The sequence below is a fragment of the Mustela nivalis genome (assembly GCF_964662115.1).
Source record: "Mustela nivalis genome assembly, chromosome: 7".
NCBI classification, from domain to species: domain Eukaryota; kingdom Metazoa; phylum Chordata; class Mammalia; order Carnivora; family Mustelidae; genus Mustela; species Mustela nivalis.
In genome coordinates, this window is record NC_139026.1 from 85616738 (window position 1) to 85641861 (window position 25124).

General features: G+C 51.0%; 1 protein-coding gene across 1 annotated transcript; it reads right to left on the reverse strand.

The window, feature by feature from the left end:
- Nucleotides 1-1809: 1809 nt before the first annotated feature.
- ENDOU (endonuclease, poly(U) specific) lies at nt 1810-16506 on the reverse strand (the record flags this gene model as incomplete). The annotated part of the gene is made up of 10 exons (XM_082738700.1): nt 1810-2931; nt 3544-3686; nt 4439-4545; nt 5171-5284; nt 7450-7649; nt 8045-8216; nt 8668-8802; nt 9257-9328; nt 11610-11732; nt 16452-16506. The coding sequence occupies 10 exons, from the start codon at nt 16504-16506 to the stop codon at nt 2811-2813; spliced, it is 1242 nt and encodes a 413-aa protein (XP_082594826.1). The 3' UTR covers nt 1810-2810.
- Between the last annotated feature and the right edge of the window lie 8618 nt (nt 16507-25124).

Sequence of the window (25124 nt, forward strand, 5' to 3'; positions counted from 1 at the left end):
ACCTGAGCTGAAATCAAGAGTTGGACACTCAACTAACTGAGCCACCCAGGGGCCCTCTTTTAACACTTTAAATATTTCATGCCATTCTCTTCTTGCTTGAATGGTTTATGAGGAGAGGTCAGATGTATTTCTTTTCTTTGCTCCTCTGTAGGTAAGATTCTCTCCACCCCCAACTCTGGTATCTTTCACAATTATTCTTTATCTTTGATTTTCAGTAATTTGAAAATGATACATCAAAATATAGTGGGGTTTTTTGACATTTATTCTGCTTGGTGTTTTCCGAGCTTCCTGGCTCTCTGGTTTGATGTCTGACATTAATTTGGGGAAATTCTCAGTCATCATCGTTTCAAATATTTCTTCTGTTCCTTTCTCCCTTTCTTCTTCTGGCATTCTCATTATGTGTATATTATACCTTTTGTAGTTGTCCCACAGTCTTTGGCTATTCTGTTTCATTGTTTTTGTGGTCTTTATTCTCTTTGATTTTTGTTTTTTGAGGATTCTAATGAGATATCCTTAAGCTCAGAGATTCTCTCCTCAAATGTGTCCAGTCTACTAATAAGCCCATCGAAGTATTCTTCATTTCTGTTACAGTGTTTTCATCCCTAGCATTTCTTTTTGGTTCTTCTTAGGATTTCCATCTCTCTGCTTACATTGCCCATCAGTTCTTACATGCTATCTACTTTACTCATTATAGCCCTTAACATATTGATAATAGTTGCTTTAATTTCCTATCTGAAAATTACAATATCCCTGCCATGTCTGTTTCTGATGTTTGCTCTAGCTCTTGAAATTATCTTATTTTACCTTTTGATATGCTTTGTAATTTTTTCTCGATTGCCAGGCATGGTAAATCGGCCTTTGGTAATGTTGGGGGTGGGGGGCGGAAGCATTCTACAGTCCTGTGATTGGGTCACAGTGTTTTAGTGAGCCTATACCTCTGGATTGGGAACTTCACAAGCATTTCTCAGGTTTGTGCCCCCTTTGTGTGGAAGAGGATGGCTAACGTGGGTGGAGTTGGGTTTTTCCCTTCCCCTGGTAAGTTAAACTCTGGTAATATTCTAGCAGGTCAGCCAACAGCTAACAAGTCTCCCCCAAAGGCAGGCTTTGTTAACAAGGACAGAGCGCTCTTGCTATTTCAAAATGGTTCCTCTTCTCCTCCCTGTGCCAGAAGCCCAGGAGGGTTTTTCTCTGGTACACACTAGGGGAACCTGGCGGAGCTCCCAGAAGTAAATCTCACAATCCTGTGGCATTCCCCTAACCCTGGCTTGCCTGGAGTTTTGAACTCAGAGTAGTCTGCACTGCCTCTCCTTCAGACAATTCATCTATTCCCTTTCACATTTTCCTGTCCTGGCACTGGTTTCTGCAATGCCTTTCTGCAGGAGAGTCTCTGCTCCAGTAAGCTTATCTTTCCAAGCTTATTCCAATCTATATTTGCCTGACTTTCTAATCTTGAGGGCCCTGGTTTGCTTGAGTCATCTCTTCTACAGATCCAAGAAGAGTTGTTGATTTTTTAGTCTGTTCAGTTTTTCACTTGTTGTTAGGATGGAATAGTGACTTCCAAGCTCCTGATATGTGGAACCAGAAGTCATAAGTGCTTTCCCTCCTTCTACTCTTCACGTTACAAATCAGCCAGGAGGCTTCTCTTCCTCTCTTGGCTAGAGAGACTTGATGAGTCAGTCCTCTTGGATTTGAGATACCACATTCTCCACACCATCCTGAAGAGCCACAGAACCCAGCAACATCACTCCGGGGAAAAGAAAGGGAGGGGGACAGACAGTTGAGGGGGGTCATATACAAAGAGGAGACTGATTTCAACTTTCCTTAATGACTTTAATTGGAGACTCGAACCCTGTAAACCATAGTTCAAGCCTAGTTCTTGGGACAGTGTCTGGTTCTCCGTAAGGCCACAGGAGGAGAAATGCATAATTGAGGTTGGAACAGGGAGCTCCACTCTCCCTGGTCTTTAAATCTGGAGTAATTCCAGCAAATTACGGCTCCTGGATAAGCCTTAAAATAATTGTTAATGTCACCAAGCTCCAAGTTCCTTTCTTCCTCCTATTTGGGGAACTCTTTCACAAACTATGTGGGATCGAAATACACCTCTGTACCCACACTAGCATCTACGAGTAGAAAGCTTCTTGATGCAGTTGTTGAGCTAGCCTGGAGAAGTTCACTCCCTCCCAAGCTCACTCACTGCATCAACCCACTCTCCTCTCCATCAAGCATCAGAGTTCTCCCAGACCCTGTCCTGAGATGCTATAACCCAAAAAAAGACCAACTACCCACTGCTTGATTTCCATGGTCAGAGTTCTTTGAGGCCCCAACATAGGGCTGAATTGCAGTTTGCAAAGCTGTGTATGATAACAGCCATTATAGTGACCTTGAATTCTTATGTGCTGTTCTTTTTAAGAACAATTGAGAACACCTTCACAGTAATGATATCATCAGGTTTGCCCTCTCACCAACTCCAAAAAGAAGAAAGGGGGCAAACCCCTTCCCTTTACAGTCAAAAGAAACATGAGGCCTAGAGAGGTCAAGGACTTGTCTATGGTTTTACCCCCCATCAGGGCCAAGGGCCACAGAGGGCTCCCATCTTCTCTGTCTGGACTCTCTTTCCAAAATGCTGGAGCACAAAGATTTTACTGTTCCTCTCCATTTTTCTTATTTGTACTTTTCTCTTTTAACCATAAGGGCATTTCTAGACTTGGGAATCCCTCTCAGTCTCCTCTAGCCTCCTGCAGCCCAGAGCAGATAGCCCCTGCATCCTGCAGAAACTCTCACTGCTCTCATGCCCCATAGGGCTCCAAGCTCTATCGAGTAGAAGATACCACATAGGCCGTGGCGATGTATTTCTTGCCATTTCCATAGGTGGACTTGTCCCAGGGATAGGTCTGGATGGCCAAGGGATAGCCACCCAGGCTTAACTGGCATCTGTGGAGGAAAGATGGCCAAGTCATAGGGGCCCATCACATCTCCCCATGCCCATCCCCTCACTAGGGAGATCAAGCCCAACCCATGCAGAGAACTGCCCCAGCTTTCTTCAGCCATTACCTTCTGAAGGCACCCCTTAAGAAGGACTCCTTTTTCCCAGAGCAGTAATCTAAAATCTCAGATTCTAGAGCTGAACCCCCAGAAATTAAATGTCTGCTTAGGGTTTCAGACATAGTAGGACCCAAAGTCCTCAAACGTTAGAAGAGATGAAGCCCAGTGGTTTCAAGCTATACTCTCTGGGGCTCCGGGGTTCCCCCAGCAGCCTTGGGGACCGAAGAGAGAGGCCTGGAGCACCAGGGCAAGTGCATCTCTAACTGTTTGACCTATGATGGTTCTGCATAATATTTCAGGTGGTGGTTCTGCCACTGAGGTGAAGGTTGGCAACCACCAGCCTTATCTAACAACCTCATTTCCCAAGTGAGAAAACTTGAGGTGCCGAAGGGTGGTCTGTCCAAGCCACAGAGTTGCAGAATCCAGCTCTCCTGATTGTCCTGTCTGAGGACAGCCTGTGGCTCCAGCCTGCTCCCCAGGCCTGGCTGGCCCAGTACTTACACTTTGCCTGGCCTCGCAATGAAGCACAGGGAGTAGAGCGCAAACTCAAATTCAGGGCTGCTGCCGATGAAAGCTGAGCCCACCTCCTTATAGTAGCCGTCCCAGTTGAACTGCATGGCTAACACGTCAGGGTAAGACTCCCACTGCAGAGAGTAATAAAGGAGGCCTGGTGAATGCCATGAGTGGAGTCTGCCAGACAGGTGGTACATGGCAGCAGCCCCCAGGAGGGGCCTGCATGAGTTTTCTGGGGAGGCTGGATTCTTTACATCGACCAAGGAAACGGTCTGCCCAGCTAAAGGGTCTGAGCCCTACTTGGACCCACTGTCTGGAGCTGCCAGCATGAGTCTCCCAAAGAGGCCAGCCAGAGCCTGCTTTCCTGTGACTGACACCAGGATAGCGGGGACCATAATGCTTCCTTTGTAGCTATGACATGTGGAGGAGAAAGACAATTTATTGTCCCCCAATTATTTCCTGGCACAGGGCAGCAAAGGTTTCTTTTCTCTAAAATGTAAGGAGTTGAACTCAGACTCGCCAGGCTGAAATTTCCAGCCAAGGCCACATTCTAAAGAAGTTCAGGTAGGAGGTCATTACATACCTTTGCAACTTGTTCCCCTCTGAAGATCTTCCCGGCCCCCAGCCTCCCATCCAGGGATAGTGCTCTCTGTCTCCTGCCTCTGCAGGTCTGGAGGCTTCACTGTTTGGAAGGGAATCTCAGGGTCCTCGCTGCCTAAACCCACTGGCCACCAGATCGGGAAGTCATCTTCACCATCCCTGCTAGGCAGCCAACGAGAGGCAGGGCGAGAGGCCTGTCTGGCTGCTGGGAGTGCAGAGTGAGGGCAGAAAGTCTGGGTACTAATAAACTTCTCCAGCCCACGGGTCAGCACCCAGTACTCACCGGGCCGTCGTAGATGTGACTGTAATAGTCAACCAGGCCCTCCTTCTCCTGCATATAGAAGCGGATCCAGTTATGGAAGCCAGTGACCTTGCCTTTTTTGATTTCACCTATAATGAAGAGTTCAAGGTGGGTGATCTGGGCCTCCCCTCCGACTTCTTGCACCCCTTCCCTGCCAAGGCTGTCCCCCTTCTTGAGACTTTGGCTCATAGAATGCACACCTGCTTAGCCCCTTGCCCACACTCCCCAGCATGCCACACATCCCTAACTCTCACCCAGGAAAGCCCTCCCTGCCCCCTTTCAGCTCAAGCCCTTGGGAGAATTCCTCCTGGTTGGCCAGGGCGACCAGTCTCCTCTCAGCCATTTCTCCACTAGCAAGCCAAACTTGGTGGGAGCTTTATGGGGTGGGACAGTGGGGAGAAAGACCATGGGCCTCTTGGAAAGCAGAGGACCATTCAGAAGTAGCCAGCCCTGCTCCGAAACCCAGCTCCCTTCCTACGTGTGACCTTTGGGAGCCCTAGTGTCTGGTCTCCTTCCCCCTTTAGATATTCCACAGGAGACTATCCCTCAAAAACAACTCCTCAGACCCCTTCTTCTTGGCTTGGGGGTGGACAGGCCCGTCCCTGCTAACAGGCTTGGCTGCAAGTTCTTCAGTGCCTGATGCCGCCCTCCTCCTCAGGGAAGCAGTCTCCCTTCGTTCCTCCAACTCTTTCTTTCCAGCCATAATGATCCCACCTGAGAAAACGTGCTCAAAGCCACTCGAGTCCTCCTCTTCATTGCCTCTTGAATAGAGCCCAAACCACATGTTTTTCAAGTCATCGACAAACTCTTGTTCGGAGCCGTAGCGGTCTGCGGGGAGGAACACAGAGGACCTAAGAGAGGGGAAGGAGGGACTAGGTCCTGGGAAGCAGGGAAGAACCACCTGCTCCAGCACATTAAGAGACACAGAGGTTCAACCAACAAAGATAGTTCTCCATTCTGTAACTACCCACAGTGCACCTGTTCTGCAGGCTGAGGAGTCAGCAGGGAATAGCAAGGACAAGATCCCTGCTTTCACAGTTTCATTCCAGCGGAAAAGACAAATAATATACAATATGATTGCGGTTAAGTGCTATGAAGAAAATAAAGCAGAGTGTCCCATGACGGCTGAAGATGGGGTTGGGATGGGGTTGGGCTCTTCTAGAAAGGAAGATCAGAAAGACCTCTCTGAGAAGGTAGCACTAATCAGAGACCTGCAGGATAAGGAGTCAGCCACACAAAACCTGGGGGAAGTGGTCTTCCATGTGGAAGGGACAACAGGAGCAAGGCTCTAAGTCAACCTGGGCTCCGTATTCAATGATCTAAGGGAAAGGCAGGGTGGCTGGAGCACAGTGAGTGTAGTGGGGAGGGGTCGGACAGGAGGTCGGAGAAGTAGGCAGCCACCAGGCCTCACAAGCCATGGCCAGAGAGTTGGGCATCAGTCAAAAAGTAACAATACAAAAGTATTTCAATTTACTGTCTACATTCTATGGACCTCAACTGTTTTTAAGTGCTTTCAGTCCTCACATTGAATCTTCACATAGGGTTGATACCAATTATGCCCAGTTTAGAAACAAGGCAGTTGGGCCCCAATGGGAAGGTCGGGGCTGGAGCTCTAATTTAGGGAGCCATCAAATACCAACTGCTGCTCAGAAATGTGTGTGGAGGATACCAAAGAGACACAGACATATGCTAGCCTTTCTAGGACTTAAAACACAGTCAGAAAATGAGACAAAATGTACACACAATAACAGAGAATGGGTTCGCAGCCTGAATGGTTCATACCACTTCCCCAGTGCTAGGCTCTCCGCCCAGTGCTTCACGTGCACTAATCCACAAAGATCCCATTTCACAGATCAGGCTCTGACAGGTAAGGTCATTTGCCCAGTATTACACCACTAACAAGTGGCCCCCTCGGGCCCAAAGCTATTTTGGGCTACCCACCCCCCCAACCCTTGACCTCTGATGACACGCTGCGGAGATGCCAAAAGGCAGCGGGAGCTGAGGCAGGTGTAGACCCAGCCTTGTGGGATGTGAGCTGCAACTTGAAGGACAATCTGGGTTTGGACAGGGAGAGACGTGATGGAACAGCCCGGCCTCAGTATGGGATCCCTGGGTCCCAAACCGGGCTCTGCTCACGACTTCGCAGGGCTCAGACAAGTCATCAGCCTGTTGTGGGCGCCCCCACCTCCCCGCTTCTCTCTGGAAAGCTGGAGGACTGCCCCGACTGCCAAGACTCTCGCTCGTGTTTGCGGCAGAGGACCGCCAGGGGGCGGTGCGGGATCGCGCCCTCTTCACCCGGGTGCTCGGGCGTCACCCTCTTCACCTCAAAGCAGCCGGTGACTCACAAGTAAAGGAAGGCGGGCGATGGAAGGCAGCCGCTGTGGGTAGAGGGGAGACCCGGACAGAGCTGCCCATGAGGCCCAGCCCGGCTGCCTGGAGTTCAGGAGAGGAATCTGCAGGACGCGAACCGACACAGCCCCCTGCCAAGAACTCCTGCGGCTCAAACCTTTTTTGGTCTGATTCAAATGCGTCCCTATCGGGGGACTAGGCTAGCCGTGCTAGCCAGAACCCCTCCCGGTAGAAGCTTTTGGTGATTTTCTGTTGCTGTTTCCCCAGCAAAAATGTGGGACAAGCCAACAAGCCTTCCTGGACCTGGAGCAGGAGGAAGGAGAATCAGGGACCCGACGTGGGATCAGCTGAGTTGGGGGAGGTGCAGGGATGACTCCCGGGCTTGCAGAGAGCCTGAGACTGGAACAGTGAGTGCGTGGCAGGCATCCACAGGCCTCTCACAGTAAATCAGAGCAGAGGTGACTTGCGAGCCAGACAGTGATTGCTTCCACTGCTTAGGTCCAGGGTCCCTCCTAGTCCTCCCAGAGGCCTGCTGCCACCAAACCCTGCCCCTGCTCGCTTCACCTCCCCACCATGGAGGCCCAGGGCGGCCAGGCTCTCCTGTCCTGAGCACTGCCTTGTGGGGCTTGGGGTCGCTCACTCACTCTGGTGACGGAGGAAGCCATAGAGTTCTTTCATGACCGCCGTCCTCATGACCTCTCTGAGGAAGGCGTCCTGCTCAGCCAGCTGCTGGGCACTGAAGTGCTCCCCACGGCCCGTGGCCCGCTGGTAGTTGTTGAGGAGGTTAATGAAGGCCGAGTAGGTGGGCTTGGAGAACAGCTTCTCGTTGACGTAGGTGAAGAGCCTGCGGGAGGTGGAGGGAGGTGCAAGGGAGGCCTGAACATGGGGCAGGACCACCCCCACCCGGCCCCTGCAGGGGCAGCCAGACAGGTCAGGGCAGGCATGCAAAGGTGGAGGTCAGGAGCCGAGTCAGGACCTCAGCTCCTCTGAAGGGTGTGCATGAGGCAGCTCTTTTCTCCCACTCCAGCTCTTGGAAGCTCAGCTCTCTTCTCGGCCCAGTCAGTCACAGAAACCCTCCCAACTGGATACCCACAGCCCCTCAAGATGGTGTTCTTTGTCCCTGGAGACCTATTTCCTTCTCTCCCTTCCATCCCGCCTGAGGAGAAAAGAGCTGAGGCAGGCAAAGAAGCGAAGCCAGGGGTGGGGGGACACTGTGCAGGGAGAGTGAAAGGGACTCACGGCTCTGGGCAGCGGTCCACTTGGTCTCTGGTCTCTGAGGGCGAAATGCGGTTTTGGCTGTTGAGAATGATGTCTGCCTTCTGGGCTTTGTTGACATCCGCCCTGTAGATCTTCTCAGAGATGCTCTGTAGCTCCTCCTTGGTTATAGCATCACTGCTGTAGGAGAAGCCCTCTAGGAGGAGTGGGGAGGGGGGTTCTCAGCCCAAGGAAGGCCGGGGGAGGGAGCCCCCCTCCCCTGGGTGCCTTCCAGAAGCAGACAGCCAGAGAAGGAGGCTGCAGTCCATCACCCTAGTGGTTGGGTGAAGGCAGGGACCTCAGGCCCAAAGGCTCCTTAAAATAGGCACATGGCATTGCCTGCAAAATGCCCACACTGCTCCCACCTCCGGGAAGTTCTCCAATGTGGATATGCCCCAGAATCACCTGGAGGGCTTGTTAAAACAGTTTGGGGGGCCCTGCCCCCAGAGTGTCCAATCAGTGGGTCCGGGGGGAATTCCTAGAGTCTCCCCTTCTAATCTATGCCCAGAGGATACTGATACGCTGCTCCAGCGAGCGCACCTGCAGAACTATCGCTCTGGAGAGTTCCTCCATCTCTGGGGCTGTGCTAAAGGGAGCAGGAGACTGACCGTGGCCACAAAGGCTCTCGAAATCCGTGCAGCAGTTCCCAAACTCTGGGCAGCGGGCATCGCAGTGGCATGGTTGGTGCCGGTCGAAGGCCTCGTGGCAGCGGTCGCGGCAGGAGCTGGGTGCCGAGTACAGGTCTGAGAGCACAGGGAGAGGTGTGTGGGGGGCAGACCCCTAGAGGTCGCTCTGGGCCAGCCCGCCGGGTCCCCCCTTCCCCTCCCCCTCCAGCCTCGCCCTCCGCGCTCCTATTGAAGATCTCCAGGGAAGGAAAACAAACAGGCTGAATTGGTACACACCCTCCACGGTCCGGAAGCCCTTGCCTTGTGGAGAGGCCAAACTCTACTTTCTGGCCTGTTGTTTTTATAATCTTCCCACCCTAAAAATAAAATCTCTTCCACTTCCCTCCATAGGCCTCAGGCTCCCTTTCCTGCCTACACCCCAGGCTGCAGAAGCCAGCCCTCATACTGGGTTTGGGGTCCCTCTAGCTCAGGACTGTGCCTGCTGCGGCTGGGATGGCTGCTTCCTCCTTGTCACCTCTCGTGTCCCTCCGCCTTTAGCCTGCAGGCCCCCCCTTTAGAAAGGCCGACTCACGGCCAGCTGGGGCCTCCACCGGCTCTTCCTCCAGCTCCAGGAATGGCTCTGGTTCTTCGGGGCCCTCTTCTCCTGTAGGTGAGAGAAGTAGAGTCACCAGCCACCCCCAAGGGCTCCCTTCCCCTATGTCCGATTCCCAGTTCCCCCAGCCTCCAGGACAAGCCGTGCAATGGAAGAAAATAGGAAACAGGGGCTGAGGCACAATGAACAAGGAGACAAACTAAAAACGGAAGACAGTTTGATTAATATGGAAATAAATGCAGTGCTTTTAAAGTGCCCTAAATAAATAAATAAAAACGGAATACAGAAGGGGATAGATGACTGGAAACTATTCTAAAAAGTGAAAAATATTTCCCCAGGTGACAACGCTCCTTGCCACTTCAGCATTCTGGCGCTCAGTGTGTTCATCTGTACACAGAGGAGGGGAGGCAGGAAGGGGTGCCCTCTGGATTGAAAACCCTGATTCGGGTATGGCTTTTCTTCAAGATCTGTTGATAGAGGACAGGCTTGCTCCTCTCCAGATGGCAAGGCCTTGCTTAGGAACATCCCTTACTATAATAACTCCCAGTCACAGTCAAGGGTGAACTCCACCCAGGCCCTCTGGGACTAAGAACTCTAAGAACTGTTTCCTGAGATACCAACTTCCCTTCTTTCTTTACAACACTTGGCAATGGCCACAGAGAAGGGGGTGGGGGAGGTGAGTTCAGAAAAGGACGTTAGTATTGCCGCCTTGTTCCCTTGGCCTGCAGGCTGGGTGGAGTGGGGGTGGGGAGGAAGAGGAAGGATACTCCTGGGGACTCTGAGCTCCTCTCCGGTACATGGTGGGAGTAATTTCCCCCAGAGAAGCAACACAGTTACAAAGTGATTGGGAATCCATTAGTGAGCTTACTGGATGGTGTTGTGTTATCAGAAGCACAGGCCAGACTATGTGTTCAGCCAACACCCTGTGTTCTGATCACTTCCTTGGTGACAGGCTGTGTTCTAAGTCCTGACCATCCACCGGTTCTTAACTCCGCCAAAGTTATACTGAACAGACTTTCAAGGGCTGATTTAGGGTCTCAAGCGTCATCCATATTTTTTCTTTGGGAAAAGGATTCTGAGGTGCAAATCAGAGTCTTGGAGATGGACTGGCTCCCAAGCTAAGTCTTGTCTGTGCTGTGAAATGCCAGCCCGATGGTCCAAGCTGAACAGGCTCTCCTGTGTCTGCTGAATAGGGCACAAGGCGAGGGGAAAGGGACAGGCTCTGATTCTGACACCGAGCTCTGGACCTGTGTTTCCCTCCCTGGGCTTGATCAACAGAACTCCTGCTGGTATAGATGGTGTTTTCATGTAAATGGAATGAGGGTTCCTTCTGGTGCAAGCAGCTCAGTGGGCACACGGCTGGGTCAGCAGATATCTCCTTTGGGAAAATTAGAAAAAGGTACTCCTTTCTCTCAGTAGACACATCTCTTCACCAAGCGAGGCATATGGGTTAGCAAGAATGGACTCAATTTTGGTCAACTTGGCTTCTCAGCCAGGTACCTTTGTGCAGTGTACAACCTGCACAACCGTATGCCGTGGTCTTGCTAGCCATTACCTACCATGGCTCTAGCGATCATGTTTTTCAAACTGAGTCGGGGCACCTGGTTTGACAGTGAACTTAATGAGGCTTCATGTCCTAAAGCAGAAGACCATTTATCTGGCGGTCTAAAACACTGGAAGCATCCAAACAAGAGGATTATTCAAAATAATTTTTCAAATGACCTTTAAACTATGTTAGAGTAACAGAGAAACAATTGGCCTCTGAGAGTAGTGCGTGTCCCATTTAATCACTGGACAGGGAATGACAGATTGAAGGTGTTCCAGCCACTCGGTCCACTCATTACCAGGAGAGTGGTGTGTGTGAATCACAACAGTCACAGTGACACCACGCAGGCTCCCTGGGGGCACAGAGGTTGGAGAGTTCGACTCCCTTTTTACACTTTGGTGATGTAAAGTGTTGAATTACAGTTGGTCATGAGATACATGCTATGTTAATGTTTGTTATTATTCTGCTGCATTTGGAATTACTTGAACTTCCAAAATAGTATTGCTTATCCTGATAGTTCAGATAGATATTCCAGATAAATAATATCTATTAAGTTGCAGTTTTAGACTGGGGACAGCCTAGAATAGCTGGACAAGCAGTTGACAAATCCTGACTTTTGCACTGCTCGTCAGTGTCCTCATTTGGACTCCTGGAGCCCTGTCATCCATCACGGAACCCAGTTCTGCACTGCCAGACACCTGAGCCAGCACCCCTGCAGGCAGTCTTGGCGTGGGCATGGCCTGGCCCACTGTGCCTCCCAGACCCTTCCCCCACAAGGAGCCTCACCAGTACACACGTGCTCATAGTCTTCACAGCAGTCCCCATGCCGGGGACACTGGCGGTCACACTGGCAGGCAGCGTCCCGGTGAAATTTCTCATCACAGCGAGATGCACAGGACTCTAATTTTCCTACGGGCAGTAAAGGTCACAAACTCAGCTCTGTGAGGGTCATATTCTCCCTCTCAAGGTGCCCCCTGTGGTAGGGTTTGCAGACAGGGGCATGGGGCCCACCTAGCAGGGAAGATCATTGCCATCTGCTGCAGAGAAATACATGGGCAGCCTCCCACGCACCGGCAAAAGCCTCATCCCCATCCCACTCCCACCCAACCTGTATTGCAGGACTCCTAATATACTTGAGGATCACAGACTTGAATGCTGAGCGAGGCTAGACCTCTAAGAGAAGTCAGTAAAGAAGCAAGGAGGCAGTAGGAATTGGTGGGGACTGTAACAAACTTGGAACTGATGCTTGGCCTGAAATTGATAGCCACTCCCAGCTCCAGCCCCTTCTGCTGGAGTGCAGGCTCAGTGCTGCCAGAACCTCTAGTTTTTTAAGAGAATCCTTCCTTTTCATATGAAGTTTTCCAATTTTTTAAAAATTTCTGCAGACCAAAGAAAGAGGTCTGTGGACTGGTCGTGACCCACAGGTCATCACTCACCTGTCACATAGGTGAAGGTGGTCACTACTGTTCCAGTGATCCCACCTGCCCTCTCCCCAGGCACCCCCTTCCTCTCATCCTGCCCCTTTTATGTCTTCTGCTCCTTTGTTCTTTGCTCCCCTTCACCTGGTCCCCCCTGCACCCTGTTTCTCCCAGGTCCCATCTTTCGGTTTCTTCTAGTCTTTGGAAAGGTTTGAATTAGTTTATGCTCATGTGGGGAACAAGTATACGTGAGAATTGGATTCTGGAACAGGATCCGCTGTGTAACCACAGACCACATCCCTTACTCCAGCCACATGGCCTGCAGAAGCAAATTTTTGGTCACAAGGGGCATAGACAAAAAATTTTGAAAGAAATGGTACAAGCCCACTACCACTCTTAAAAACACAACCCCCGCCATGCCCACCCCAGCAAAGACAGAGTCGGAAGGTGTCTTTGGTGACAGCTGGCTTCGGGGGCCCTTTCCTTCCATTCTGAGACTTAAGGGTAATTACAGGGACTTTGTTTCCACTTGAGGTTCCTGAGGTTTGGGTTTCGTGAATGCTGGGTTTAGGGACCCGGCTATGGGTGAGGAAGGATGTCAAGATCAGGGTCAGAGTCGCCATTAGCATCGGAATTTGTATGAATGTGGAAACTGAAACCTAACTTGCACCAGAGTTACAGTGCATTAGGTTCGAATTAAAAGCTACGGTCAGGATTTGGGCTGGAGTTAAATTTATCGATGAAGTAAAAGTTCTGCATTGCTGTTTGGCCGAGGAATAAGGGGATAGGTTTAATGCCACTCCAGGGTTGAAGAGTGTGTCAAGACTGGGAGAAGAGAAATTACCCCACTTTTGCCTTATTTTAGATTTGGAGTTTGGTTCTAGTGGTGACTCCACACAGGTACCGTATCTCGATTTAAGCCTGGATTGGGGGGGTGCCTGGATGGCTCAGTGGGTTAAGGCCTCTGCTTTCCGCTCAGGTCATGATCCCAGGGTCCTGGGATAGAGCCTCACATCGGGCTCTCTGCTCAGCGAGGAGCCTGCTTCTCTCTCTCTCTGCCTGCCTCTCTGCCTACTTGTGATCTCTCTCTGTCAAATAAATAAATAAAGTCTTTAAAAAAAAAAAAAAAAAGCCTGGATTGGGTGGGAGGTGAATATGAAGGTTGTGGATTTAGTTACTACTTTGGATTCTGGGATTAGGGTTTATATGGTGTTCATGAGGGTGGCAGAGCAAAGAACTTGACCTGGACTCTGGGGCCAAAACTTCATGGGGTTGGAATTCTGGTTTGGCTGCTTTCGAGCTATAAGCTCTTGGGCAAGTTATTTGACCTTCTGTGCCTCGGTTTCCTTATCTGTGAAAGTGTCATGACAATGGAGTCCGTCTCATAGAATATTTATAAGCATTAAATGAGTTGATATTTGTGAAGCACTTAGTACAGTACATTATCCTTACTAGCAACATGGGCTGCTTAGATAAATAAACAGCGATAATATTCCACACCCAGCTCCAATGTGGCAAGTGCTCAGACTGGCTAGAGCAGTCTTCCCTGTGGACGCACTTTATCCGGCTGATTCCCTCCCTGGCTTCCAGCAGGGCCAGCCCTTAGACCAGGGTGTCGGTGCATGGTGCATTTATGTCGCTGACAGTTTCTTAGCTGACGTCATTGCTGTGAGCCTGTATTCTCTACATCAAAGAGGTGTCAGGTCAAGGTTAACCACGTCCTGAGGCAGCCTCAAGTTGGATCCAGGGCCTCCCATGTGGCAGGCCTTTGATCCAGTGGGTTGTCCTTGAAAACAACCAGGCCCAAGGCCACTTGTCCTTTCAGGCTCAATGGAACTCTTTCTGAATCTTAAATGTTGCTCCCTTGGAACCTAAATGCAAAAACCTTAAGGAGAAATTTTTAGGCAGGAGGAAGGCTCAGTCAGCTGCCTGCCCAGTCAGCCTGGCAGAACACCCAGAATCCAAAGGGAGAAAATTCAGACAAATCAAGGCAACATTCACAATGGGCCCGATCAGCAGAGTCCCAGGAAAGAATTCACTTCATTCCAGCAGCTGGCACAGACTGAGAAGGGCTCCACGTGACTAGTCAGCTCTCTGGAGCTCAGGAGAATACCCCCCACGGCCCTGGCTGAGTGGACCTTGTCATCTCTGTTCGAGAACTTTGTCCCCAGTGAGAACTCCCTTCCCCATAAACTTGGTCTGCTTTGAGATGACCTTGGGATTTGAAGGTGGGGAGGAGAGGTAGCAGGGACTTCTTTTCCTCGTAGGTACCTCGCTGGGCTGTCCTGGGGACACTCAATGAACCGAGTCACTCTGAATCCTCACTCCAGTGTCCCCACCCTGTGCCTGTGGGCCACACAGGGCCCTGTGCAAGCCTCGCTCCCTGGCCAGGCACTGAGTCACTGCTTCAGCAGCTATCTGCCCCTTGCCCTTCTGCCTCATCTCTCTGAGCCATGGCCTTCTTCACATTGGCCTTGTCTGTCTCAGACCCAGGCTTTTCCTCCATTCCCCTACAAGGGCTTAGGGCCTCCCCTGTCTCATGAGATGCTAAATTTCTCTGCAGTCTCCAAAACTTCAATATGCCAGAAGGTCCACTCGCTACCCACGCTGCCTGCCCAGAGAGTCTGGTCCCAAACCTGGGTGTCGCTATTACACCAGCACTTAGCTGCTCTGAGGGTCGGGACATCATCCTCCATCCGTGCCTGTCCTGGAGCCCCAGAGGCGGTTTCCCTGGAGACCTAGCCAACCAAGAAGATTCGTTTCCAGGACCAGCTTCCTGCCCCAGTTCTCCCGAAACAACCAGGCTCCTAAGGCTGATGGTGACTCCTCCATATGATTCATTGTCTTGCATCTAAGTTCTGAGATGTAGGAACTAGGAAGGACAAGAGCCGAGCCCCTTCCTGCCCACCTTAGGAAAGAAGGCAGCAAGGATAGACTCGCACCTCCTCGTCCACCCCACATCCAGATCAGATTGCCCTCCTCCCCCAGGAGCAAAGGCTCCACTTGCGTTTCTAAAGCCACTGTTGCCTCTGTTCTCGAGGATGGCTGCTCAGAGACCCAATGTCTAAAGTTGCTCTCCTCTCCTGAGACTGGGATGGGCTAACCGAGCGGCCACTGGCTCACACTAAGCTAGAAGCTCTCATGCCCTCCCCATTGGCTGCCCACCACCCAGGGCCCCCGACAGAGCTGATTCCCAGCTGCTCTGCCACGGGTGCCGGAGTAGAGGTCCCCCATCCCTCCCAGTGCAGGGAATTCCGTTTGGGAATCCCATCATGGGTCTCCATATATAACCTGACTGGAAACGAGGGTTTCTGCCAGGAATAGGCATATACATACGCATAACCCAAACCTCAGCTGGTTGAGCTCTCACTCGACGTAAGGTGCTTTTTATACAGTATCTTAATTCATCCTTACGACAGTCCGATTTAAGAACCACCTGGGTTGGGTGGGGTGGGCATCAAGCTCTGATTCTTTCTCCTCTGGGCAGAGGAGGGTTCTCCCCACACCTCTCAGCTCAGGCCCCTCCCTTGGCCGCCGTTCCTCCGCACCCATTAACCAACTACCAGTGAACACATCAGCACCAGCACTCTGCCCAGCTACCAAGGAAAGCATTGCTGTCCTTCTGCTGGTCCCATTCCCTGCACCGCTAGTAAATATAGGCCAGTTCCGTGCTCTAGTTCTTCGGTCACTGGGTCGGAGGCCCATTCCATTGACTATTTGTATAGCCTAGAGAGCACATGGCCCACCTTTGGACCAGGGCCTTTTCCAGTTTCCCGCTGAGCCTGCCCAGCTCCTGAGGTTTTACCCAGAGCAGGGTCCTACCCCAAACAACCTCACCCACCCACAGGCAGTGGAGAGAGTTTCCAAGGGCAGCCAGGCCACTCAAACCCAGCAAGCTTTACATCACACAATGGTCCCACAGACAAACCTTGGTGAGATCAAAAGTCAGACTGGAGCAAGGGATGTCTGGGTCTGGTCTTCCAAGGACTTATGAAGGGGGTCCCATGACATTAGTCCCTCAGCCCTGCTCCTCAGTCCCCTCCACCCCAAAGACAACTCCTACACTCAAAGGGATGGATTCTAAGGTGCTCCATGGCTCTAGGACAGAGCTGAAGTTTCCTTGTCCCACTCTGCTCATACCTCTACCAAGTTCCCCAACTCTCTGCTTCTTTACACAGGACTATTACACCCCCACCAGATAATGACTTACCAGCCCAGGCCAGGCTGAAGAGTATGGCCACTATCAGGGGCACACAGGCCCTCATGATGCCCAGTTGGAAGCCAAAAGGGGATGGGCTGTTGGACTTTCACTAGAGTCAAGGTGAATGTCACAGCTCTCAAATGAGCCTTATTGCCCAGGCTGATCCTTTTAAAGACATCAGAACTTGTGGATCTGGTACCTCCAGATCCTTCCAGGAAGAAAAAAGGGAGGGAGGGACCCTAGATGGATAAGAGGTGGAGAGGGGGTGGGGCCCAACAGCTGTTTGAAGCCAGAGGGAAGGTGACTAAGCAGGCAGGTAATTCCAGATGTTTAGAACAGGTAATACTAGCTGTGGCCAGAAAATAGGTCATGTAAGCAGACACAGCAAGATGGGCTGTTTGGGGGAAGGGAGGGTGCGGTTCTCCATCCCAAGTGGGAGACTAATGGCCTGGTCTGTGGCTGATGCCCTCCAAACACCCACCTACTGGCAAGCCACTGTCCTGGCCTTCCAAGGAGCTATAGGCTGGCTTCATCTTTGAGTTCCTGATGCTAATATGAGAAACCTAGTGAGATGATTGTTCCAAATTTGACCGGCAGTAAAGCTCAAGCATTAGGGTCAGTCCAAGGAGAGATACAGGAGGTGTGGGTCAGAAATAAGGGCTGCTCTTATTAGCGTCAAACCACACATAGCCCAAGGACCCCAGAAATAATATGCAAATAGTATCTAATTCTGACTGAGTCAGCATCTCAACTTCTCACAGTTCAGTTTCTCACAGGTTCCAGCTTTACGAGGTCAGCGGTGGGCTAGAGGTTCAGAGACAGCCAGAGGACCCATCCTTCCTCTCCTGGGGGCCCAGGAGCCCACTCCTTTCATCCCCCTACTTACACTCGTCTTCCCGTGGGCCCTCCCCAGGGAGGTGAGGCTTCTCCAAGTCCTTCCTCCCCAAGTCCCAGGAGCGGCAATGGGGGACTGCCAAGTTCCCCCTCCTATTAAAGGCAAAATCTGTTAAGTAAATTGTTCTTTCCAGAAAGAGTGCTGCATGGAGATTCTGCCCTCTCAATAAAAGAAAAGCCTCATATAAGAAGGCAAAACTGATGAACCATTCAGACTATTCTATAGTGACTTTTCTCCAGGGGTGAAGTAAGGGGACACATCCTTCTCTGCCAGCATGCTTGAAATATGGGATGCTTCCTCCCTCTGACCTCAGTTTCCCCATCTCTGGAATGACAGGGTTGAACCTGATGAGCCCTGCCAAGTTCATTTCGGGGCTTCCCTCCCACACCCAGGGTGGGCTGCCGCGGTGGAGTGGGGAGAATCCTCCCCCTACTCTCAGTGCGGAGATGAGACCCCACGTGGCGCTCCGGGGTGCACAGGACAGCCTGTGACAAGCTGCCTTGCAAGAGACTCACAGCAGAAGCCCAGCTGACACATCAGCCTGGCCCTTTCATGGAGCAGGGAGGGTGGTTGAGGGAGTAGAAGCAGAAAGTCTGCCTGGACTGCTCCAGTGGTCAAGTCCAAGTAGAGAGCGGGCTGCGACCATGGCCAGTGGGCTGGCGACACAAACCTGGATTTCAGACTCTGGTTAGTTTAGGGAATAAAGGAGATGCTCACTGGATGGGCCAGGAGAACAACCCCTCAGAATTTGGGGTGGACGGTGCCTTCCAGGGGCCCGGCTGGAGGCACCCCACTGAGACTGACGGTGTGGAGTCCATCCGGGCCCCGGGCGGCCCTACCATCCAGCTGAGCAGCCTGTCGGAAGGAACTTCCGGGCAAGAGCACCTCCTCCCTCCAACAGGGGAATTTTAGGGTAGGAGCAAGGCTGGGAGCTTAGGGATGGTTGACACTGACCCCATAGAGCCAGAGGGCCCATCTGAGGACCCAGGTCTGAAACAAGAACCATAATGCCTGCTTTAAGGACAGTAGCCAACACTGACGGAGCACGTGCCGGAGAGTACCATGCCAGAACCTCCTACGCACTCCCTCCTTCCCTCTTGTACAACCCTTCAGAGTATTATTGTTATCCTCATTCACAGGGGAGGAAACTGAGGCACAGAAATGTTGGCAGGTACCCCCAGGAGCACATCGGTAAGTTATGCGGCAGGACTTCCAACCAGACGCCGTCCTAATGAGCACTGATACCACATTGTCCCACAGAATGCATCAACACCACTTAACCACGTCTGGGTTACAAAGCACCGTGGTCTGCACTCAGATTACGTGGAATGAAAGGGACCTCAGCAGCCATGTGGCTCCACTCCTCCTATGAAGTTGCAAGCCTGGCACGATCCTAAAAGGCTGTCCTGCCTCCACTCGGATGCCTCTGTGCCTCTCGGGGCAACCCGGGGACTGTATAAGCCAAGGCATGCTGACGTGGAGGAAAGTAGATAGGACAGTTGGGAACAGTCCAGCAAGCCAGTGTCTGAACACACCTCTGTACACTCCTGCAAAGATGCCTCATAGATAGATTCAATTCGTCTATGCGTATGTAGAGATGCGCATATCAGATTACATATGTTACATATGCGTATATAGAGATTAATGCAGGGAAGGGTGTTCCAGGCAGCTGGCTGGCCTGGCTGGCTTTCCAAGTTCTCCCCCAGTTAGGTTCTCATGTGGGCTTTCCACCTCCATTAAAAGCCCTTCCCAGGGGGCCAGCCAGCAAGTGAGAGTCATAGGAGGTGGGGTCCTGGAGACACGGGCCTGGAGGGGATGGCGACAGGTGAATGGTGGATGGTAGTCCCATGGCCAGAACACGCACAGAGATGCCTTATCAGGAAGTGAGGACAGGTGCAAAGGGTGAAGGCAGGTGAGCAAGGATCCCAGAGGCAGTCAGGTCAGGCGGTCAGCAGTGTAGGGAATGGGGATTCCATGAGCAAATATTTGCTGAGCACTCACTAGGGTGCCTGTGCTGTGCTGTTCCTGGGCCAGCAGGATTCAGCCTGGCCTGAGCCAGGCTGGAAAACGGGCTCTTAGAACCTATTGGTTTCCCATGGGACAGAGCACAGAGAAGCCTCAGCATTAGATGGCTGTTGGAAGTAGATCCCACATATCTCTGGGCTACCGGGGTGGTGAGGGGTCATCAGGACCCAGAGGCTGTGGCCCAGGGGACATACACCAAGGTCAACCTTGTCCTCTATGAAACCAAGGCTCAGTCACTTCAGCACAAGACCAGAACTGGATAGGTCCTGCAGTTAGCCCAGCTCAGGGAAGGCCTAGAATCCCCTCCCAAGCAGGCCCCTGGCTCCTGAAGATGCTAAACCTCCAGGCTCCATCCCACTGTGGCTTGGGAAGTACCCCAGGATAGAGACCCGGACAGTCACCCACATCTGGTCACTTGTGACCCAGCTCAGTCTGAAGTCCCCTCTCGCTGAACATGTTCTAGAATAGCTCCACGTGGGGTTTGCTTTCACACTGACTTGTAGGTTGTGTCCCACCGTTGGGTTTCCAGGCCTTTCTTTTTAAGTTTGTGGGCAGCCCTGATACTCAGCATCACACTCACCACCCCCCAAGTCCCATGGATGCATGAGTCAGATAGACGTGTGCCACCGAGGGCACTCACCAGAGTCCTGGGCTGTGCTTCTGGTTCTGCTGGCCAAACCACAGGCCAGTCCTCTGCCTGCATTGCCTTCACCTGGGCTTTCCACCTCCTACTCTCCTCCAGGCCCAGGGCAAACCCACCCTCCCGCGAACCAACCCTCTGCCCTCCAACCAGAGGAATCGCTCCTGCCTGTGGACTCAGTTCTTGATATTTGTCCTGGGCGCCATTGACATATCCCGGCCCCTTGGGTGATGTGGCCAGCATGGCATCCGTTAACCCTCGCACTGCCATTTAACTTTTCATCCATACAGGCTGCTTCTTCACCTCTGCTTCCTGGGTCCCCTCTACTTTCTCGTATTTTCATTGAAGGTTGTTAAATAACCACCAACACGGACAAGGAGCCAAGAATGAATGAAGGAGCAAACTGAGCCTTTCAGCCCCACTTGTTACGAAGTCTTGACGGAAGATGGTGAGCCAGAGAGAGCAGACAGGGCCCTCTTTGAGATCTGGAAGCTTCTGTGGGGGCCTTATGGGCAGTGGGTGGAAATGGGGTCTAGGGACTCATTGTGTACTTATGTTTTCATAGCAAACACACCGTTTGTGGCAATATTGCAGGTTTGCTTGGAACTCATAGAAATCTAATGCCCCTCCTCCCAAGCACTCCCTTGGCATCACCATGGCTAGGGGCAGCCAACACAGGGATCAGACAGGACCTAGGACTCCAGCAGCTTCTGAATCAGATGTAACAGATAACTTAACCTTATCCCGCTTTTTAGGTTCCCAAAGTTACCACCTGCCTACACTTTTCCCCCCTTTGGCTGCTGTGCTAATGTTTGTTTTACGCTACCCAATGATGTTTTTCAAATAAAGATTCTGTCTCGTGTCCTCAAACCCCAGTAGTTTTAGGGGAGGCTCTGGAGGCACAGCTGGGAACAAAGAGAAGCAGATAGGACAGGCAGACCAAGATAAGGAGGTTCGGAGAGACAGCGAGGGAGTGAGCAAGGGCAAGGTCAGGAGGGAGGGCGGGGAGCCGCCGCCAAGCAGGAGCCTGGCACTGGCACCAGGCACCCCACCAGCCTCTTGCCCCAGGTGTGTCGGCACAGCTGTGGCCGCTCTGGCCTCCCAAAGACAATAGTGGAACTGGCAGGAGCAGTTCCTACCCAGGGTGTGAAGATCTACCATCTTTCAAAACTGTCATAATTAGTGTCTAAGGTAGTTGGCTTATGGCCAATTTCCCTCTTTCTCAGCCTTTATTCATTCGCCTGACTTTGCTAAGCAGAATGGATGCGAGGACGAGAAGTTCAGCCTCCAAAGGGGGAGGGAGACAATGGACAAAGCATAAGGAGAGCTGGGATTGGGGGAGCAGAACCCAATGCTGAGACTATTGAGTTCGAATCCCAATTCTACCACTCCCCAGCTATACAACCCCGGGCAGGTTTTCTGATCTCTCTGGGCCTTGGTTTCCCCCATCACTGTAAAATAGAGCAAGTAAAAGTACCTGACGAGGCTCTTGTGAAAATTGAATGAGTTAATACTTGTGAAGCTCTTAGAATAGTTCCCGGCACATAACAAGAACAGAACAGAATAGTGTGTGTTTAAAAAAAAAAAAAAAAAAAAAAAACAGGGCCAGCCAAGACAATCTTGAGAAAGAAGATCAAAGCTGGAGGTACCACACTCCCAGATTTCAAGATATACTACAAAGCTGTGGTAATCAAAATAGACACATAATGGAAGGGAACAGAGAACCAGAAATCTATGGTCAGTTAATCTGCGACAAAGGAGCTACGAATATACAATGGGGAATAGACCATCTCTTCAATAAATGGTATTGGGACAAACGGGTCAGATACATGCAAGAATGAAACAGGACTTCTTACACCATACACAAAAATAAATTCAAAATGGGTTAAGGACCTAAATGTGAGACCTGAAACCATAAAATTCTTAGAAGAAAACACAGGCAGTGATCTCTTTGACATCAGCCATAGGAACATTTTTCCAGACCTTGGCAAGGATTCAAAAGCAAAATTACACTGTTGGGACTACACCAAAATAAAAAGATTTTGCAGAGCAAAGGAAACCACTGGAGAAGACATGTGCAAGTGATATGTCTGATAAAGGGTTAACATCCAAACTATATAAAGAACTTCTACAACTCAATACTGTAAAAAAAAAAAAAAAAAAAATCCAACTGAAAAAATGGGCAGAGCCCGAATAGACATATTTCCAAAGAAGACGTAAAAATGGCCAACTAGCACATGAAAAGACGTTTAGCTAACATCCCTCATCATCAAGAAAGTGCATACTGAAATCACAATGACATATCACCTCATACTTGTCAGAATGTCTGAACTCAAAATGACCAGAAATAAGTGTTGGTGAAGATCGTGGAGAAAAAGGAACCTTCGTACACTGTTGGTAGGAATGCAATCTGGGGCAGTTGCTATGGAAAACAATGTGGAGTGTTTTCAGAATTTTTAAAATAAAATTACCACGTGCTCTAGTAGCTCCACTACTGGAGGTACCTACCCAAAGAAAACAAAAACTAACCCAAAAAGATATATGCACCCTTATGCTTATTGGAGCATTGTTTTTAATAGTCAACATATGGAAGCGACCTAAGTGTCCATTGAGAGATGAATGCATAAAGAAAGAAGCAGCGCTAATATATATACACAGTACTCACATATATACATATATAAACATACACATATGTTTGTAGTGGACTATTACTCAGCCATAAAAGAAAAAAGAATGAAATCCTGCCATGTGCAACAACATGGATAGATCTAGAGGCTCTAATGTTAAGTGAAATAAGTCAGAGAAAGACAAATACCATATGATTTCACTCATGGGTGGAATTTAAGAAACAAAGCAAAGGAACAAACAAAAGAAAAAGAGACAAACAAAAAAACCCAGACTCTTAAATACAGAGAACAAACTGATGGTTACCAGAGGGGAGGTGGGTGGGGCTAAGGGGAGAGTGGGGGATGGGGACTCAAGAGCACATTTGCCATCATGAGCACTGAGTAATGTATAGAACTGCTGAATCATACTGTGCACTTGAAACTAATATAACCCTCTACGTTAATTATACTTCAATTAAAAATAAAAAGGCAGGGCCACAAAAGACCTAATTTGGATAGGATGGTTAAGGAAGCCTCTGTGAGAAAATGACATTTAAGACAAACACAAAGCATGAGAAAGTGGCAGTTTCTCTAAACTCTTCATAATGTGATTCCTTTTTATAATTGCAAAACCAAATCTGTATTTTAAGAATATAATGTGCTTCTGAGTATGTTCAAGCATTTCAGTTTTGAGTATTTCCCAGTTTGGGGGGATGACTCTCAGTCACACTGTCTGGCTCACTGGGTTTGGTTGCCAAAGGGGACCACTTATTTTCGGGGGGTGGGGCCACCACCTAGAGGACTAAGCCAGATCTAGAGGGGAGCTAGGAGCCTCAGTGAGGAACAAAATTCCCCTAATGCATTGCTTCGAGCTTTTCCTTTCCTTTTTCTCCCTTAAAGTGGCCATTAGGAGGATGAGGATCTTGGCCAATGAGACCACTAGCATCTTCCCAAGGTACGTACTTACATAACAGGACTGCGTAGAGACAACCAGAATTCAGGGAGGCTGCAGGCTGTAATATTTAGGGGCAGGGGACTCTCTGGAAATCCTTCTAATAAAATGGCTTACAGCTGGCACTCCCTCCCTCAGGCAGTCCTGGCTGGAGGCCACCCCTGGGAAGATGCTCCGAGGGTCTGCAGCTTTATGACCGAGAGAGGTCGGGGACCCTTCCTCTCTTTGGTTGACTTGAGCAGCTTAAGCCAAGACACTGAGAGTGGGAGAACACCCCAAACCCTTGAGGAAGAGGCTTGCCCAAGGTCGAGGCCATGTGACCGCTGAGGCCCAGGCTCCTGGGGGCTCGACCCACTGCCCCTCACGGAGGACGGCCCTGACCCACACCTGCACACCTCCCACTCGGCTTGATGGGGCGCTTTTCTGGGAGGCCGAGTAAGCTAAAAATGCCTTGCCATCATGACCCCAGCAAAAGTCACCCTCTTTCCACCCCCTGCTGGCTACAGTCCCCCTCGGTGCCAGGAAAGCCTGCATTCTCCTCCCCTCGGCAACCCAGAGAAGGCTCTGTCTGCCCACGACTCACACCCCAGCAAGAAAACCGAGGCCCTGAGTTCTCCCCAAGGGCCAAAAATGTGTCAGGCAGAGTCAGACGAGGCCGTAAGCATAGGGCTCTTCACCCAGGGTCCACATGGGTCAAAGGCTGAACAACTGAATGAACAACTGAAATTCCACACTTTCCAAATGAAAGTGGATCTGGGCTCTGAGCCCAGACTTCCTCTTCCTCCGGGGGTCACTGGGTCCATGCCTCTTCCCCAGTGTGCCACCTACCACCAGCAACAGCAGTCCTTCTGGCCCTGGCAAGGCCACCTGCTCCAGGAAGGCCCCCGGAATGGCCAAGAAGATACTCTCAAAGCACAGCTGAGTCAGACTCTGCTTCTCAGAGGATCAGCTTTCATCACTGGGAGGAACAGATAGTCACTCATCACCGGGGCTGCAAGCCCCTTTGTCCTCAGGTGCCCTGTCCAGCAGGGCTTGGGGTTTGGAGAGTTCAGAATCTCAGAGAGGGGTGCCTGGAATGGGTGGAGCGAAGGTACAGGACACCTGGACAGGTGGGTCCAGCCCCCCAGCCCTGGCCGCTGTGTGTGAAGCCTAGCACTCCTGTATGCGGCAGGGTACCAGGATACATTTTGGAAATGCATTTATGCTCTGGCCTATCCGTCCATGGAAGGGAAGGGGGAGCCAACTGCCCGGTCAGAGTCTGCCCAACCGCCGGCCACGCTAGCTGTCTGATACTCTCAGGATCCTCGGGGGCTTGTACCCCTGCTGAGGGGAGAGCAGTCCCAACACCGGGAGGCAGAGCGATGCCTAAATGCTTAGGGGCGAGCAGTAAGACCCTGTGGGGATCCACTCCTCCCTGGGCTTGCGCTCTGCGGCATCCGCTCCCTCTGACAGCCTGGCTCCGGATCTGTCTGCGAGGCGAGGCGGGGAGGTCTGCTCCAGGAAGGCCAGGACCGCCTGTCCCATTCACAGAGCCCCTACTACATAAGATTTTGAGAATGAAGCT